Genomic DNA, 14,094 nt, shown 5'->3' with positions numbered 1-14,094 from the left:
ATATAGATTTGTTTCATACCCAAGAAAAATGACCTAAAATATTGGTAGTGAGTTCCAGGACACCCTTCAAAAAGATTTGAATTGCATATCAGTATTTGACAGCATTTAGCTATAATGATTGCAGTAGTTCATGTCATCATATAAAAATAAAGCTACAACACACTAGGTGTCCACTGACAACCTTCACATAAAAACTGTACTGCTGTCAAATCACCACCACCATTTCAAACGGATGGAAAGTATTTTCACACAATAGGAAAAGGTACAAAAGCAACTTCAACTTAATAACTTTAATTATTTCCTCCATGATTATGTACATGTATCACTATCACAGAACATCAAATAAGCACAAAACCAAGGTTTGTAGGTTGATTTCTCGAAGAAACCACTCCGTACGGGATTCATAAAAAATATAAATACTTTAAGTTAGCGAGTTTACTTTAATAAACAACAGGTCATGACGGTGACATGTTACTAACTATACATCCTGAGAGTTTACTTCTTCCAGTCGTTCTTCTCGTAGTCCCACTTGGACGCCAGACCTTCAATAGGGTTGACAGCCATGTCAATCATCCTCTGCAACTGAGCTTGCTGTCTCTCCTCAGAGAATGTCTCAGGAAGAGGACCGTACACTGCATACAACAACAGCGAGTCAATAACATGTTTACTATTTATTTACAGAAACCCTTTTGACTAATTTATTACTGTTTCCAGAATATGCTAACTGAACTCTTAATCCTTTTCCTAAAAATCAACACTTGTCAATTGGATTTCCTTTTAAATATGTATACAGTATCATCGAGTTTAATTTTAATTTTGAGGAAAGAAGATAACTTTAGAATTCCCACTAATAAATTTGAACAGGGTTTGACCCCAGTTAGTCAGTAATGAATAGTTTACAAATTATAAATTTTAGACAATTCATATTTTTTTTTCCAGATTTTGACCAATGTCAAAAATTATTTACAAAAAAAAAACAATGTAAAAGTGATTTACCAAACATCTTCATTCCCATGAAGATCCACAGGGCCAGTCCAATAAAGCCGAAAGTGCAGCCTATGATGGACTTCCATTCTCCCGTCGGTGCTTCCATCTCAGCAAATGTCTGGCAGAAACTGGCTCTGTATAGTGCCTTCTTTTCTGCAATTGTCAACTTTTTCCAATCTCCCTTTTCCTTCTCTCTCAAGGCCTAGAAATGAACTTTAGAAATGAGTAAAAGAACAAGAACCTTGAGAATAATATTGAGTTCTTTAAACTACCAGTACCTGAAAAAATAAGCTGCATTGTCAATCAATTTTTTAACAATTGAATACTTTGTGACCCATTATCCAGTACATAGCTAAAGAGTACTTATTAATGATCATAATCTTACATGAGTCCCTTATACTTCCTAGGGATTCAAGGAGGGGTAACTTTAGCCTGAAAATTTGGGAAAGGAGCCAATTTGATTGGATACTGTAAACTATAGATCTACAGTTTACTTAAACAATTCCCTGGTAGTTATGAATCTCTAAACTGCCAGGGAATTTCAAAGCCTAAAACACAACATTTAGAAAGTTAAAATGCCTATTCTACTACTATTGGGTTAGAGTTTCCAATATCTTTTAGTATGAGTTTGTGTCAAATAAATTCCCATGCAGGAGATTTAATCTGAAACTTCAATAAATAGGTCTACGTATGGTAATTTTGTTTCAATGGGATTGACCATTTGAACCGGACTGCCCTATCAACATATTTCTGATTTTGTTTGTAGGTACAACGAATCTGCTGATAAAAAGCTAGACATAATGTAGGCAATATGAACAAATTATTAATTTCAGTATGATATGCCTATGTGGACAAACAAATGCAAAGCTGCCCACCTCTTAAAAAAGTACTGTCTAAAGAGTAAAAAAAAAATAATTAAGGCCCACAATATTCTTGATATTTTAACTGTAGGTGATATACACAATTAATCTAAGCATAGGTCAGTACTTTTTATTTGATAACAGGCTTAGAATTGTAATTTACCAAGTGTTGAAGTTAGATAAAGAGGATACGAGAAAGGTTGACAATAAATTTTCAAATCCCTCAAAGCGTCCTGAAATGATAAAAATACACAAATTTGTAATATTTAAAAATTGGTATTTTATACCTAGAATTAAAAAAAGTTGATGGTTAAAGATTTAACTACCGTTTAGTTATTATGTTGCTGAAGTCAACAAGAATAAAGGAAGCTGTACCTTGCTTTAACACACAATGGCAATCCACTGACGTAAATAAAAACAACATTGGAAAAGGGGCAAACAGGCTACAAATCAAGATCTTACATTGTGTGTCTCAATATATGTTTTATCAACCACCAAGCCGCAGTGACGTAAATAACACCCTTACTACTTAGTCTGACTTACTTTGCTCACCGCAGTCACAGAAAAACGTGACCATGGGAGACGTTGATATCTTCATAAGTGAAGGAGATATTCAAGATTTGGCCGCAATTGCGGAAAAAGGTATCGCCGTTTCCGTGACTGCGGGAGACAATGATTAAATCGTCAAGACCGAAGTTTGAAGAGGATATTCACGATGTTGCCACAATTGTCATTTCAAAGACCGCGGGAGACGACGATGATGTCTACAAGACCGAAGAAGATATTCATGATTTTGCCGCAATTGCATAACAAAGATGACGTCATATCCTTGACCGCGGGAGACGATGATGATGACTACAAGACCGAAGAAGATAATTACATGATTGTGCCACTATCACATAAAAAACATTACGTCGTTTCCGTGATCGCGGGAGATGAACATAATGAGACCACACAAAACAAGACCAAAGAAGATATCCAAGATTTTTGCACTATAGTGGGAAAAGGTGATGTTGTTTCCATGACCATCGGAGACGATGATGATGCCTTCAAGACCGCGGATGATCTACAAGATGTTGCTGTTATCACGGAAAATGATGGCAATGTTTTCATGACAGTGAAAAAATGTCTGCGAGAGTTTTCTGATTTTGGACATCTATTGCCGGTTGTTGGAACTTAGTTGAGCCTAATTTTGTTCTAGAGGATAAGAATAAAACAAAGAGAACCTTTTAGGGACCTAACTAATAGATAAAATTTATAGGTAGGTAGTCTGTATAATAAAACATGTCTCTTAAATCTCTGTCTACCTGGATAGACTAGGAATGGTTTAAGGCCCGAGCAAGTTCCATGTTATCTTATTTATGTTAATTTTCTTAACTGGCTGGGTAGCTACGGTTATAGTGCTCACCTAACAAGCAAAATGTTGCTTATTTGATCATGAGAAAAGCCAGTAGCTTTTTAAAAGTTAAAATTAAAATATTTTTTATTGAGGTGAACATTAGGACCACGTAGTCTTTTCTTACAGTTATCCTCTTTAAAAAGGTGTGCATACGACGGAGCGGTAGCGGTTTACCGTACGTACCACCGCACTGGGCCGAGATGCAGCATGTTCCATTTCACCGCCCACCGGTAAAAGCAAACAATTTCTTCCTCGTCATCTGATGTAAACAATAACAACACGCCACACTTGTTGACTCTTTAAGTTTACACACATAAATGAGGACAAAAAATTAATGTAGACTGCTGTCAGCGCTGAATTGCAGAATCGCTCCTGGTGTAAACGCCCCAGCAATAACGCCGAGGCAGTGATGGTGGATGGGGGAGATGAAAAAACGCTACATAATTTTGAAGTTTTAGATGGATGGCCGAATGTGTCGTACTAATAATCTGTATTCCTCTGACTTCGGACAGTTTTTTTAAAAGAGAAGAATTTAAATAGAATAGACCATCTCGTCAAAGATCATAAAAATATCTAGTACAGTAATTTTGAGCTTGTTTCAAAGAATGTTTGAAACAAGTGAACAAAGAATTATTGACGTGTCTGACTGTCATATGGCAAATATTCTTAAACTCAGACATGAAAGAAAAACAGTAGGTTTCGCACACAGCATATCTGCGGACTTCCATGACCCCCGCCACATGACTGCTGGTGTTGCGGTTATTTTCAAAAAATTGTGTGGTAAACCTACGCCATCTCACTGTGTGACAAGACACTTGGCTATACAAGAAAAGGATAACATGGCCTCAATCTTTAGTTTAATTACAAAACCCACCTATTACAGCAAGCCTAATCCATATGACTACGATGCAGCGTTCCAGGATTTGACAGAGAATTTCAAGAAGCGGGGCCTTAAACATTTGATCTGTTCCCCAATAGGATGTGTCCGGGACAATGTAGATCCATCACATTTCATTAACAATATAATAAAATTTCAAAAATCAACCAATGCAACAGTGACAATAGTTTCATATAATCAAAATTCTCACCGGATCTTGAGAAACGGAATACCACATGACATCTTTAATAAGCAATTAGAACAGCTCGTGGACATAAACTCAAGAACTGGCTGCGGTAGTCCACACTCTACAGGACTGGCAGTAACCATAGTAAATGAGAAGGGAGAGCTGGGGAAGCATCAACAACATCCAACTCCAACCAGCATGGCTGCCTTCCCTCCTCTTACAGCACCAAGATCAAGCCAAGAGCCACAAGATTCATCCCCTGGGAAAGTCTCGGACCCCATAGTGAGCAGCTGCCCCAACTCCCCATCAGGAGAAACTCAGGACCATCCGGTCACTGCTTCACACACTGATGAGAGCTTTTCCTCCGACAGCACCAGCAACTCTGAGAGCAGCCAACTACCTGTGGTGAATTCAGCTGTGTGTGAAGTTGTTGGGGGTGAAACGGTTGAGCTGGGGAATTGTGCAGTGGAATCAAGTGTGTGTATGTCAAACGAGTCTGAGAGTTTTTTAATGTTAAGTCAGTCCATAGTAATTGTAACATAAAAAATTTTAGTTTGAATATTTTTCATCAAAATATTAGGGGATTGATGTCATCTTTGGATTCTTTGGAAATAACTTTATCGGAGCTAGATCCAAGCGTTGTTGTCTTGACAGAGCATAAAATGACTAATGATACAATAGAAAGACTCAATATTAATGGATACAGCCTTAGTGCTAGTTTTGGCCGAAAAAAGTCAAGGGGTGGAGGGGTTGTTATCCTAACTAAGCCATTCCTAAATTGTAAAACTATCATGCCATCTGAAATCCAAAATCTTATCTCAGAACAAATTTTTGAATGTTGTTTAATTGAAATACAAAAGGCTGTATCAAAGGATAAATTACTTTTAATTGGTTGTTACAGAAATCCTATCAAGCAAAACGAATCAGAGTTTATTAGAAGGTTTAACATTTTAATTGAAGTTCTCAACTTAAAGTACAAATACATAGTTTTTATTGGCGATATTAATATTGACATGCTTGACAAAAATTATAGAAATAGGAACAGTTTATTACATATTGTGAGAGCAAATGGATTTTCTTCATTAATTGACTTTCCAACTAGAATCACAGAATCTACTCAATCTACCATAGATAATATTTTTACTAATTTGGAACCTTATAATTACAGAGTAACAGGCATCAACACTCAGTTGTCCGACCATGATGGTCAGATGCTAGAAATTTTAAATACTGTGACTAAACATTCTTCCCAAAAATTTTATTTTGAGTATAAAAGAAAATTCTCTGACTCACAAATTGACCAGTTTAAAAACTTACTTCAATGTGAGTCATGGGCAGATCTTTATGCCTCTCCAGTGGAAAATAAGTATAATATATTTTATGAAACATTTTGTTATTACTTTAACATATGTTTTCCTAAATCTCTGTCAAGGCAGCACACACAGCCTAACTTGATTAGCAATGAGTTAAAAGAAGAAAAACAAAAAATTTTTAATCTTAGCCAAACAGCCCGAGAGTTAAAATGTAAATCTTTATATAAAAAAGTTAGGAAATTAAATAAAACATTCAGGTCAAAATTGAAGTATTTTAAAAAGCAATATTATAAAACAAAAATTAACAAATCAAACAATGTAAATAGAACCTCTTGGTCTATTATAAATTCAGAAGTGGGAATAGGATCTAAGAATGTACAAAACATTAATTTAAAAGTAGGTAATAAGTTGAATTCTGACCCTGTATTTATTTGTAACAGTTTTATTGAATATTTTTCAAATGTAACTAGTATAATGTCTAACTTTGAACCAATGTCTGAGAATCAGGTAGACAATGAAATATTTCAGTTTGGTAAAAGGTTTCGATTCAGCTTTGTTAATGAGAATGAAATAGATATAATTATTAATAGTCTAAAGAACTCTTTTAGTATGGGCTATGATGAGGTTCCTGTGGTTCTTCTGAAAAAAGTCAAGACATTTTTACTAAAACCAATCACCCACCTAGTTAATTCTTCTTTGATATCCGGTATATTTCCTGATAAGCTAAAAATTACAAAATTAAAACCACTTTTTAAAAAGGGGGACAGGCAAATGGTGTCAAATTACCGACCTATAGCTTTGTTACCCTCTATATCTAAGATTTATGAAAAAGTAATTTATAATCAATTGGTAACATTTTTTGAAAATAACAATCTGTTTGACAACTTTCAACACGGGTTTCGCAGAGGTAAATCAGTTATAACTGCTGCCACTGATTTTATAGAATCGGTCATTGATAGTCTGGATGGTAAATTTAAGGTAGCGGGTTTGTTCTTAGACCTGCAAAAAGCATTTGATTCAATATCCCATGATTTATTAATTTCAAGGCTTAGTACCTTGGGTATAGAGGGGACTGCTTTAAATTTGCTTAAATCTTATCTCTCTCACAGAAAACAGTTTGTTGAAATTATCTATCATAACCGTAAAAACTATAAAATTCCATATCAATCTTATACCACTGACTTAAAATATGGGGTTCCACAGGGATCCATTCTGGGGCCTCTTTTATTCATTATTTATTTAAGAGATTTTCCGCAACTTAGCAATTTAAGTAAACTCTGCTTGTATGCTGATGATACCAATTTGAAAATCATAGCCTCAACAAATGAAGAATTAGAAAGCAAGGCAAAATCAGACATATGCGTTTTAAATGACTTTTTTAACTCCCAAAATCTAAATCTCAATGTGGATAAAACAAGTATCATAAATTTTCAAACTCGAACTACCAGAAATCAACGTCGACCGATTATTAAATTTAATAATAAAACCATTGAAGTTAAGGATAGTACTAAATTTTTAGGATTAGTAATAGATAAAAGACTCAATTGGAACTGTCATGTTGAAAAAGTACTTTCAAAAGTTTCTTCTGGATTATATGCCTTAACTAGATTAAAAAACTATTGCGAAATAGAAACTTTGAAGTTGGTTTACTTTTCATACATACATTCAGTGATTTCATTTGGGATTTCCCTTTATGGCTCAACCAATAAGAGAAACTTAAAATCTATATTAAGAATGCAAAAAAAAGCTATAAGAATAATTTACAACCTTCCACCTAGAACTTCTGTTAAGAGAATGTTTAAAACAGAAAATATAATGACAGTTTTCGGTATGTATGTTTTTGAAACAGTGGTATCTGTTAAAAACAGATTTCATGAAATAGAGCTGGTTGGAAGGAAACATGATTATCTTACAAGAAATCGAGGCAAGTTAGCATTAAGTCCTCATAAATTGCGCCTTTTCGAAAAAAAACCCAAATACGCCGGAACAAAATTCTATAATAAACTTCCAAAGGACATACAAGCAGAAGTAAATACAAAAAAATTTAAAAATAAACTTAAGAAATTTCTCATTAGCAGGGCTATTTATTCATTTGATGAACTGTAATTGACTTTTCTTTCCCTACTAATCAAAGTATGTTTTAACTGTTAGTTTTATGTTCTTTTACAATTTTTCCTATTTACTATAAGCATGTATGTTTTATTATAACTTATAAGAAATGTGACACTATTCATGTATATATTTCTAATGTACTTTATGAATAAAGATAATTTGAATTGAATTGAATTGAAACTGGACCCAACAGTTTCTGATTATCGGGCTATAAACAAATGATTCTGGCTAGAGAAACAGCTCATCTTAATCTGTAGAAAATCTACACAGATCATCACACTTCATTTTTCATTAACCTTTACTCATATATGGGTTAACATAATATGCACAAAGTGGTGTCCCCATCTCAATTTGTAATAGCTATAAGTTAGTACTGTAACTTAAAGGTAGACAGAGTATTGGGAGACCAGTTCCATAATACAGACTATAGGCCAAAAATTGACCCAACTTATGATTTAGTACCAAATTAATTACTCCTAACTGAAAAAAATCATGTTGGCCACGACTGGTAGGATAGACCTACCTGTGGAAACTGAATTTGAAACTTTTTTCTCATAGATATTAAGTTACCCTAATCTAAGTTGTGTTTTAGAATAAACAATTGTAAAATTATCCAGCATCAATCAGAAAATAAAGCTTCATAGTAAGTTACCTGAACATCAGGAGTAGGGGCCTTGAATCTGATCGCTGGGCATGGGTAGTCTTGTCTGTCAGCGTAGTTCTCCCCACCGTTGATTCCATAGCCAACGACCTCACGGTTGCCGATTGCTTTCCACTCGTCATGGTGGGCAGGTGCGTGAGAGCCATATGAAGCAGATGGATTCAGTGATGCCACTCGCCTTAGTACTCTTGAAGATCTAAGTAATAAACTCATGGCTAAACTGCAAATGAATGACTGGATGAAATTCTGAATCCAAATAAATTCAATTTATAAAAATATAACACATAACACAAGTTTAACATAATTATTAAAAGACCTTAATTTGATCCCATTAACTTACCTCCACGGTTGTACAATGGACATATACTTACTTACATAGGCTATTTTCTTACCAATATGATAAGTAATATTCGATCAGAAACTAAACTCAAATTTGACACCAAGTAGGCCTAGATAAGTGAATTTTTATCAATTAAAACTTAGAGCAAGTAGACTACAATTAAGTTTACAAGGCTAGTGGAATTTTGTACAGGAAGGTCCACATAGTTATTCAAACGCTTTTTAAGCATGCGATCCAGACCCATAAGTAGGCCTAGTGTGTTGTGTGAATGATCATTGGGAGCAAGATGTTATTAACATTTTAAACTAATTTAACTCTGAATTTTAAGGCTAATTGCAAACATTGTTATGGTGCCAACTAGGGAGGCGGTTGACAGGTGATGGTTTGTCACGGTAGGCCTAGTAAGAGCCAAGGACCACCTTCCTATTTCCCAATGTACCGGTAGCCTAACAATGTTTGTAAAAAGTGTTTGTGTTGATATAAAAATAATTTGGTAATTATTTACTATAGGTGTTTTTGAGAAAACCACTTATAAGTAGGCCTACTATTTCAAAAATGCAAGCATTTCTGAAATAGTACTTTACAATATTTCTCTCAGGTTTTAATTGTACAAAAACAGTCTATAGGTAACTTAACTTAACTCGATTCATTATAACCATAACTTTACCCTCCTCATCTAACCTAACTTCAAAACACTTAAACTTAGTGCAGCCTCACGAATTCGCACAAAGATCGACCGACCACCCTGATATGCCTAAATAAGAACTACCGTACATGTAATAAGTCAGACGTCAGACAGTCTAATTATATCTCTATAATGTGACAAAATCCCCTTTATAGAAAACTTTATTGTCTACAGAATCACTTTAAATATTTCACTAGTCAATGATAATATTTTGTAGCTTAATCAACGATGTTATTTTTATCCCAACATCAACGTTGCTTTCCTCACTTTACCTGAACTTAGCGTAGCAGACAAACTAGCACCACAGTATTGGTTTGGTATTCTACTATACTAGTTCTAGGTTAGTTGTAGTTGTAAAAAAGAGAATTGTCGTGATTTAGAATGCCGATCAGGAGTTAGTTAAGTTAGATCTTCCAGTTGCTTGCCGTATCTGTAAGCCACCCACAGTTCATTCCACTTGTAAATGTCATCCGTCCAACCTTGTTTAATATTTTAATCTTATAACTCATATTTTACGGCAATATCTTGAGTAATATTCATCAGCGGTGAAAAATAATGGATTAAGTTATTGGATTCAGGAGTGTAAAAAAGTAACTTATAAAGTAAGATAACTTATAAAAATTAAAAATTTGTTTAGTGGCACCTATTGCAAATAAATAGGCCTACCAATAAGTTAAAAAGTTGCTCTTGTTGATAAGTTACCACACAATTGGCAAAATATACGTAGCCTATCATGTTTCGTCACATTTCACCAAAGAATCCAAACCAAAAAGTAAACTAGGCCTAGCCTTAACTTTTTACCTAGCCTATTTAACTTCAAGTAAGAATACCTATGCAAAATTTAAAAAATAAAGGTTTAAGTTGTTACCAACATAACTTCTAGGTCTAAAATGAATCTTCCTGAGTAAGGCAGGAAACGGAGCTAAGCTTATTTATGAATAGGAAGGTTGATGTTTAAATCTAAAGCGGCGTTAACTAACGGAGTATAACTTTCCACGTTCCAGTATACCTCATGCGTATCAAAGAGGATTATCTCCGGTTCCGCCTCCTCATGTATGGACACTACAGAAGGCCCACGGATGATGAGTGTCACTTCCGGTGCTGCCCAAGGTTCCATACTCGGCCCAGACCTCTGGAATATCGCGTATGACAGCCTTCTGAGGTCTGAAATGCCTGAGAAAAACGGTTTTGGTTGGGTACGCAGACGATGTTGCAGTTTTAATAGCTGCACGTAGGCGTTGAGCTGGCTCAGCTAAAGCTAAACCGAGTAATGCGTACCATAAACACATGGATGGCAGACCACGGTCTCTCGCTCGCTTTGAGCCAAACTGAGATCGTTATATTAAAAAAAAAAACGGATTGACACCATCAATGTTGAGGGTAGGGGCCGTCGAAGTCCAGACTGTTCGCTCTGCCAAGTATCTTGGGGTTATGGTGGACAGTAAGCTTAGCTGGCAGGATCAGATTTTCCGTACCGCGGACAAGGCCGCTAGGGTGGTTTCATCTCTTAGCCGGTTGATGGCGGTTGGTTGGGCCTTGGTCAAGCCGTAGAAGGTTGTTAATGTCTTCTGTCCAGTCCGTTCTCTTGTACGGTGCGGAGATATGGGCAGACCCTCTCAAAAAGGAGGTATATAGGATGCGGCTCCCCCGAGTGCAGCGTCAGGCAGCTCTAAGAGTTGCATCCGCCTACCGAACAGTGTCCGAACCTGCCGTCCTGGTGGTTGTTGGAGTCATCCCCGTCAAACTTTTGGCGGCGGAGAGGAAGGCAATTTATCAACGGATAAAAGTCAAACCTTTGGTTAAATTTGTACCGTTTTAAGACAAAATAGTAGTAAATAATAATATAAAAAAAATGTCATTCCAATAAATAATGATTTTAAAGTCAAATATTCAGATCAATTTTAAAATGTACTTGAATTCAACAAGAAAATAACCGTTTTCATTTAAATTTCAGTTTGTACAGGATTTGCAAGTATCATGTAGGGTAGGTGTCTTCTGATTGGTCAGAATGTTCTAGAAGATTCAAGTTGTAAGCCAATCAGGAGATACCTACTGACCACCTATTTAAAGGCACTTCTTGCTCAAACCGTCCTTGTTTGCTTCTAACCATAATGCAGTCTAGTAGTTTTGTGAGTTAACAGTGATTTGTCGATTTCAAAGTGAAGTTTTTTTAGTGTTTTTCCCCTTTTAAGGGTAAGTTTTAGAACAGTAATAATTAGATAGATTTTTGCAAATCCTATAACACTAGTATAATTGAAACAGTATTTTTTCTGATTTTATTAAAACTAAAACTTTGAACTTTTTTTGCAGGTTGAACTAAATGATTAATTTTTATAGTTAACTAATGTTTTATTTTTTATTTTAGGGGTTTCACGATTTGGAATTAAAACTTAAATACTACTAAATTTATAATGTACCATAAAATTGAAGAATGAGATGTAACGATGAAGTGATTTTTAATTTTTTAATAAATAGCATGATTTTTAAGGAAGAAGTTTTTTAAGTAACCTGAGTTTACAATAGTAATACAATTAAATAGGCCTATGGTACAAATTAGCGGTGCGGAGAGGTGGACTTTTACCTCACCCGATTTCTGACGGGTCACGGCTTCTTCTGGTCGTACCTGTTCAGGAAGGGCAAAGCTGTGTCACCCAATTGCATATACTGCGCAGGCATTCCGGATGACGTGTACCTTTTTCCACTGCCAGCGTTGGGTCAGGACTGCTGTCGGTGGACACGGTCATACCGATGATGACAGAGGGTGAGGACAATGGGACCCGTGTGTCACATTCGGCTACATCCAGGGTACATTCTCTGTGCCAAGAAGCTCGACCTTGACCGGGATGCGGCGTAGGTCATAAAGTATCTAAATGCCAGAAACGGTGAGAGCCCTGAGGGCTTAGGTCACATGTTGGTCTGACTTGAAGTAATGTGACAAACAATTCCAGGTCTGTGTCCAACAGAGTAGGCTAGAGGGGGTTTTTTAGTGAGTAGGCTGTGATAATTTCAGGAGTCTCACACTACAGGCTGGCTACCTGTGTGCGTAAAAGCATTTTCCCTCCTCTCCCAAAAAAAAAAAAAAAAACCAGTTTGGAAAAAACTTGTTTCTAGTTTGTAGTTTAACAAAATTGTACAAAAGAGTTTGCTTTTCTTTGATTTTGTTCAAAACAATGTAAGTTAGGCTCTAGTTAGGTCAGTTAGGTTCTATTCACAGTGTTTGCATTCCCGAGGACACAAAATCAGTCCTTCTCTAAATGACTACCTACAGAAGGAAAGAGGTTGTTTTACTGGCCGCCGTGGCGTTTGTGATCTTATCAAAACAACAGACCGAGACGGTAACTTAACTTAATGGGCGAGACTGCCATTGCAATCCAGAACAAAATAAACTTAGGTAGCCTAGGCTAGCCTAGTGGCAATGATTGAAATAGGGATGATAATGGCCCTATATCGGGAGAACTGCTGACGGATGGTAGTTTTGAGAATGTCCAGTGTAAACTTTGTCTAGAACTTATTTTAGCCATAGTTGTCTAAGTTAGAAAATTAGCAAAATGGACACCAATTACAGGCAAGCTAGGCCTACTTTATTCCTGTAAGAGAAAATCTTGTAGTATAAGTGTTCATGCCAAAGAATTGTTAAAGGGCGGTTTTTAGAACGTTTTAGGTAAAAAGGGGGTCTGAAACAAATACTTCAGGCTACCTTTTTTGGAGACATAGGCCTAGTGTCAACCACAAACCTAGGCTATTTTCCTCATGTAGGGTAGGCCCTAGTCTAAGTTTGGAGCGATACCTTATTATACACTTTTGTCTGCAAAGCTTTACTGTACAAGAGATTTTAGGCCTCTAGGCTATTTAGACTAGGCCCTAGGCTGTCTAAAATAAAATAATGCAAATGGTACCTACCGGTGTCTTCACATTTAAATTTAGAGGCAGAACTAATTGGTAAATAATCGGGGTTAAAAGTAAGAGACCAAAAATATGTTAGGTCTAGGCCTAGGAGGAAAAAAAATTTCTAACTTAACTTTACAGCCTAAGCTAGGTACAAGTCTTTCTCGTAGGTCTAACTGATACTTAACTTAGTGACAACATTTTACTTCTACTTCCGACAATTGAAAAAAGAGGTAACGGCAAAAGCTTACCTTACAACTGGTTTTATTTATATCTAGAAGATAAAAAGCCGAGAAATTTTTACTTACACTTGGATTATCTAGCAATCCCAGCCCAGGAATGTATGATGGATGGAAAAAGCAGCCGACCCCGAAAATTTCGTTTCTGAAGAGGCGTGCAAAGGGGAACCAAAGTCAAAGTCAAAACAAGCTTTAATTAAGACTGATAATATTTTGTAATGGGTAATCTGGATGTAAATTTAAGTAATTGGATAGAAAGTTTGAAAAATAATTATCTAACCCATATAAATTTCAATTTATGATTTAAGGATTGCTAATGTTTTTAATTTGATCGGTAAATAACACATGGACTATGACTTTGACTTTCGTATTTTCATTTCTTCTTCTACTTTTCTAGTTTGCTTGCAAAGCTGGCTTGGTTTAACTAACCATGTAGCCACACTACTTCATCTGTACAATTTTCCGTTTTTTTTTTTTTAATGTTAATAGGATGTTAGCCTAGTTAGGAAATTTTAATTTGACTGTCTTGTTGAATTTTTAAAGTTCAGG

The 14,094-nt window shown here is 35.7% G+C and overlaps 1 protein-coding gene across 1 annotated transcript; it reads right to left on the bottom strand.

The window, feature by feature from the left end:
• Positions 1-275: 275 nt before the first annotated feature.
• Positions 276-13,758, bottom strand: LOC128994883 (cytochrome c oxidase subunit 4 isoform 1, mitochondrial). The gene is made up of 4 exons (XM_054419710.1): positions 13,615-13,758; positions 8,388-8,616; positions 997-1,189; positions 276-632 (listed from the first exon to the last, which is right to left on the bottom strand). The coding sequence occupies exons 2-4, from the start codon at positions 8,607-8,609 to the stop codon at positions 496-498; spliced, it is 552 nt and encodes a 183-aa protein (XP_054275685.1). The 5' UTR covers positions 8,610-8,616; positions 13,615-13,758; the 3' UTR covers positions 276-495.
• Positions 13,759-14,094: the final 336 nt, after the last annotated feature.

This window comes from Macrosteles quadrilineatus, unplaced genomic scaffold (assembly GCF_028750875.1).
Source record: "Macrosteles quadrilineatus isolate MER2022 unplaced genomic scaffold, UCM_ALF_1.0 Scaffold_5__1_contigs__length_97177068, whole genome shotgun sequence".
Lineage (NCBI taxonomy): Eukaryota > Metazoa > Arthropoda > Insecta > Hemiptera > Cicadellidae > Macrosteles > Macrosteles quadrilineatus.
The sequence above is the reverse complement of the archived record's forward strand: the minus strand, read 5'-3'. Positions and strand labels throughout refer to the sequence as shown.